The 6,000-nt window shown below is 39.8% G+C and overlaps 1 protein-coding gene across 1 annotated transcript in view; it reads right to left on the bottom strand.

The window, feature by feature from the left end:
* Positions 1–365: 365 nt before the first annotated feature.
* LOC147693525 (vomeronasal type-2 receptor 26-like) overlaps positions 366–6,000 on the bottom strand; it is a 31,589-nt gene continuing 25,954 nt past the window's right edge. The window contains exons 3-4 of the mRNA XM_086936042.1: positions 4,741–4,864; positions 366–1,258 (exon numbers count right to left, since the gene is read on the bottom strand). Coding sequence (XP_086792168.1) covers positions 366–1,258; positions 4,741–4,864 — 1,017 coding nt within the window. The remainder of the gene's footprint in view (positions 1,259–4,740; positions 4,865–6,000) is intronic.

Genomic DNA, 6,000 nt, shown 5'->3' with positions numbered 1-6,000 from the left:
ATTGAGCAGGCATTTATTGGCCATTTAGTGTGCTGTCTAATCAAGAAGAAGCAGTCATTTACTGACATAAAATGGAAAGCAGAGATATGGTATTACATTTAAAAAATACAACATAACATTTTGAGGAGCATCATGTTCACTTAGTAACATTTATATCGCTGGTTACCTTTTTCTTTCTGTTAATTTAATTGCATTTGAAGTACATATGGGATTCGCTGCAGAGTTTAGTCTAAGTTTTTTAAGTTAATATTGCTTATTACTTTACACATGAATAATATTGGTAGCCATCAAACATACAGGGTCTGGTGATGAAAGCTCCCATCTGCCTAACTCTACAGCAAGCCCTTAGTTTTTATATTGCACAGTCATTTACCTAGCAAGTAGCTTTTAGAATTCATATCAGGTCTGAGTAGAATAATATAAACCTTGGGGAGGAATATGCAAGCCAGAAGCCCAGAACTAGATGCTAGGATAGCAAACACCTCCACAGCCACCATATATTTCCCTTGAGTGCTCAGGTAAGCTGGAATGAAGGAGATCCATACACTTGCAAACACAAGCAGGCTGAAAGTAATATGCTTAGCTTCATTAAAACTATCAGGTAAGTTCCTGGACAGGAAGGCTAATATAAAGCTAAATCCAGCCAAGAAGCCCATGTATCCCAGCATGAAGTAGAATAGCAGCACTGACCCTTCATAACACTGTATGATGAGTTTCATGGAAGATGATGTGTTGACACCTGAATAAGGAGGTTTTGTAGACAACCATATTGTGCAGATAATAACCTGAAAAGTGGAACACAAAATTATTAGGAAAATAGATGTCCTCGTGCCAAGCCATTTCTTCAAATTGCTGTTGGGTTTGGTGGCTCGGAATGCAACAATGACTGTAAGAGTTTTGGCCAAAATACATGAGACACTGAGTGAAAATACAAGCCCAAATGTCACTTGGCGGAACAGGCAGGTCCATCTGCTAGGGCGTCCAATAAATATGAAGGGACAGAGGAAACACAACTTGAGCGACACCAGGAGGAGGTAGCTCAGGTCTCGGTTATTGGCCCTCACAATTGGGGTGTCCCGGTAATAGGAAAAAATGCATAAGGTTATTAGAGTTAATGAGGATAAGAATGCTGAGATGGAAGCAAGTGTTGCACCCATGGGCTCCTCATAGGACAGAAACTCAGTGGTCCTCGGTATACACATGTCTTTTTTTTCATTGGACCACTCATCTTCTCCACACTTCAAACAAACCGAGAGGTCTAAGAAGAACAAAAAGAGAAAACAAGTCTGTGACTATATCTTTAATCATTCAAGAGTACCATCATAAGTGTTTATATCGAGATAAAACTCATTATGATTACGCATTTCATTTTTACAACTTCAGGTTTGCAATTGAGTAACTGCAGCAATAAAAGGTTAAACGATTTGCAGAGAAATGAATGTCCCTTTAGGTCCGCAACATAAACTAATGCCATGTGGCTCTCTACACAAACATTATTAACTCATTCAATGCAGATATTAATATCTAAATGAAAACAATGTTATGCTATGCTAGTCAATATTATGATGTGGTAGTCATACTATATGAGCAGCAACATCAAGGTCTATTAGCTCGGATCATGGCCATCAGGGCCAATAACTTTTAGAAGCTAATTGCACAAGTATACTTTGAGAGAGCTAGGCACCAACATATTGCCCTTTCTGTTAACTGCTAAATGAGGCATATCCATTGGTGTGAGAAGACCTGTGTTTTCAGCTTTTTCAGAACATCCATTACCCTTCTCTGTCTTCTTACTTGTGATATTTAATTGGAGTTTGTTCTGTATATTTATTGCCTTGAGAGAAAAGGACTGATGTACAAGTTTAGTAATTCGGAATTTAGGCCTCACTGCCAGATGCTGCTCTACAATTGGATTACTTTCAAAGGCTTATATCTCTAATGTGTGTCACTGCCAAACCCTTAATCCTTCCTTTACACAATGGACTATTCAAGATATTTTAAACAGAATCTGCTTCCTAATTGGAAACTATTGTAGACATTTGAAGGTTGGGGCCATGTTATTCCACCTCTTACGTCCCAGCAGTACACAAGCTATTATGCTCTGCAACCCTTTTTATTTGTCTAAAAGATATTCTGGGGGCCCTAAATAGCTTGATTTTGATTATTCATTCTAGATTGTACCAATGACAAAATGGCTAGGATCATATGTGAAAAGAACATGAATCAAACTATTTGGGCAATAACTCTCAAGAAGAAATGGCTGACTGCATTACCATTGAGACCCTGGTTTTCAAAGACTTTTCCTTCGCTACCTATAATTCTAGACATCTCATCAAGGGTACTGGGGTGTGGCATGCTTCGATAAATGTCTGCTATATCGCCTTTGGCCAGCAAACATTTGCAGACATGAATTCTAGGACCCAGAAATGACTGAATTTATGATCAGAAGGGTTTTCGACTTCCAGACTTCCTTTACTTCAATATATTTAGTAATATGATTATAATTTGAACACCAGCTGGGTGCCAGCCCTTTAGGTATATAGTCTGATGCCCAAAAATGGAAAAGCTCAATTGTAGGAATTATATAATTGAACAGCATCGGTGATTACACAGAGCTTGGTGGCAGCCAGCATCTCAGTTATTGTGGAGATTATCGGGCTGGGTCTGATCTATTCTCCGTGTTCTCTCTAAAGATTACATAGGGCTTGAATTTGATCTTCGCAGATGGGTTACTATGTCACAAAGAAGATGGATATCCCGTCTGCCAAAATATAAATCCAATAAAATATTATGGGATTCATATTTTGGCAAACAGGATATCCATCACTGTTGTGACGAAGTAACCCATCTGAAAAGATCTCCACAGGCCCTTAATCTACTCTAGCACCAGACCTTTCTTCCCTATATCCATTTGTAAATTTGGGCCTGATTTAGATCTTGGCGGACTATGCTTCACAAAAAGGCGACAGACAAGAATGCCATCATGCATCTTCGCAGTTTCCGCCCCAAAAACCCTAAAGACAATCTTCCTTACGGGCAACTACTTCGGATTCGAAGGAAGTGTTCCCACAATGATGACTTCCAAATACATAGAGAGGAGTTCTGTTAACATATTGAGGGAACGAGGGTATCCCAAAAAACTGTTAAAACATGCATTTAAATGGGCATGGGGTACACCAAGAGAGTCTTTACTTATTAAAAAAGCCAAACCCAAGATGGAGAAGTTGGTATGTGTTTCGACATATGGACCACACACTAATGAGTTTTGGTCAATCATACGGAAGAATTGGCACCCCGTACAGAATTCTGACCTTGGATGGAATGTCCCTATCTTCACCATGAAAAGGAATATGAGCAGTGGACAAAGAATTGTGAGAGCAGACCTACACCACGAAAAAAAGACATCAGATCACTGCTCAACATGAAGCCCTTGACGGGCCACCGTAAATGAGGCATCTGTGTCAGTTGCAATAACACGATAGTGGGGACTGACTTTGTACATGACTGCATCAAGTGGAGAAGGAAAAACTTCTCTAACTGCAAGACGAAAAATGTTATATATGCAATTGTTTGTCCCTGCCCAAGAATATATATTGGCAAAACTACACAAGCAACACACCAAAGCATAGTGCAGCACAGATCCAGGATTAAAAACAAAGTCGTAACAGCCCCTATGCTGAACAACTTTATTGATTCCGATCATCATTGTTTTTATAACATGTACAGTTTGTTCTAACTGAAACGTATCCGAACTTACCTGACCCATGATAAAATGTGGATTTAGGTTAAAAGAAAGAAGTAGCAAATAAATGCTTGAAGGTCATATCGATTGAATTAAGGGTTTTTAGTCTGTTAAATTGTCTGGGGAAGTATGTTAACTTGTTTCGTCGAAGCAGAAGTTTAAAACTGCACACATAGGCTCTGCTATGGCAGGCTTGAGACATGTTTAAACGGCTACTTATGTGGGTGGCACAATCAGTTCTGCAGGCCCACTAGTGGTTTTTGATTTATAGGCCCTTGGCACATCTAGCACACTGTATCGGGGACTTATAAGTACATGAAATATGCTAATCATGGTTAAACCAATTGTTATCATATTTTAGACACAGAGCACATGCACTGGTCAGCAGTGAAAAAGTTCAGCAAAATAGTCAAAAACAGAAGGCAAAAAGTTCGGAAAAACACACCAAGTATGCCATGTCTAACACCCATGTTATCAGGAGGTTCTATTTGGATGAAGCCCATAGCCGGCAGAGTCAACCAAGAGCCATTCCTTAAGGTGATTTGAGACTTGAGACTGACAAACAGGAAAGCCTACCAGTTACATCAGAACCAATGAAATTAGGAGCAGGCCAGCACAGTGTTTGTGCACCAAGGACGTTGACTCTATGCAATGTGGGGGTCACAGAAGGCGACACTCCTCTCTTACCCTTCAGAACAAATGCACGTATTTGCACAAAGATGCACATTTTTGTTTGTATATTTCTTGATATGTTAGTGCGCATACCTTTCAGCAGATCTACAGATTTTTGTGACTCAAAAATACAGATTTGCGGTTTCTGTTTGCACTGCAGCAATTATTTTGTACATTTAATCATAGTTTCTACCTATCCGCACTCTGACTTGATGAACACCTGTGTGTCGTTTGAAGTTTTTAATTTTGTAAGTAACAAGCACAGTATCACAAAATGGTTGTCTCATTGTGAAGGAATATAGTAACCATGTAAACATATTCCTAACCTGTTCCATTTGTGATTTCACCAGCAGCACAGGGCACACAGTCATAGCAGCAGGCTGGTTGTCCTTGACGCAGAACCTTATGGAATCCAGGAGTGCAGCTTGCACTGCACACTGACTGGGGAATCTATGAGGTGAGTGAAAAAGATGAACTTGTAACAAAAGACACAGAATGCGTCCTTTTTCATTTTCTCGTGAATTTCATATACTGGCATGCATTATTTTTTAATTCATTAACATAACGATAATAAACTGAGTACCTTATACCTAAAACATCTGTTTGCAAGCAGGTGGAGAAAACCAAATGTGGGAAATCAGGGAAGTTAGTGCATCACATCTGTTTTATTTATTTATTTATTTAAAAGGTTTTATAAAGCGCTACTGGACCCAAGAGTATCAGAGCGCTTTACAGGATAATTTACACATCAAGAAAAGATCAACATACAGCAATTTGTTAACATAATATAAGGCATTCGAGTCTTACGAGTGTAAAAGAGAAGAGGACTGTAGAATAAGTAGATAGGGAGGGGTTGAGTAGGTAGTTTGAGGATGAAAGAAGGAATAGAGAGTAGAGGAATGCAAAGAGTAAATGGACAGAGAGTTCAATAAGATGAAGGACCACAATATTTGTTGAGAAGAAGCAGCTTGAGGCTTTTCCTGAAAAGCGGGTAGGAGGGGTTGCAACGAAGATCTTTGGGAAGAGAATTCCAAATAGATGGGGCACTACCTGAGAATGAACGTGATTGAGTCTTTTTCTTTTTGATCTGTGGGGGGATTGGGACAAGGGCGTTAGTTCTCCTCAAAGATCTAGTACACCCTTCCTTTTGGAGTTTGTCAGAAAGGTACGAAGGGGTGTTTTGGTGAAGGGCTTTATGAGTGATACAGGCAATCTTGTAGGTGGATCTACCTTCGATTGGAAGCCATTTGAGGTTTTTGAGGACCGGGGAGATGTGATCATACCGCTTACAGTTGGAGATAAGCCTGGCCGCCAGGTTGAGAACAGATTTAATCGGAGCAAGTTGGACTTTGGGGGTGCCAGCAAGGGTGGCGTTGCCATAGTCAATTCTGGAAAGGACAAGTGATTGTACATTGGTTTTAAAGTCGTCAGCTGGAATAAAGGGTTTAATTTTTTTGAGGTGATGTAGAGTGAAGAGAGCAACTTTAGCCGCGTTTTTAATATGGGGTATGAGATTGAGATTCTGATCGACGCTAATGCCGAGGGATTTGACAGAGTTGAAAGTGGTGAGAGAGCAGTTAAGTACT

Source organism: Lissotriton vulgaris, chromosome 8, assembly GCF_964263255.1.
Source record: "Lissotriton vulgaris chromosome 8, aLisVul1.2, whole genome shotgun sequence".
Classification (NCBI taxonomy): domain Eukaryota; kingdom Metazoa; phylum Chordata; class Amphibia; order Caudata; family Salamandridae; genus Lissotriton; species Lissotriton vulgaris.
This window is presented reverse-complemented; position numbering and strand designations above follow the sequence as displayed.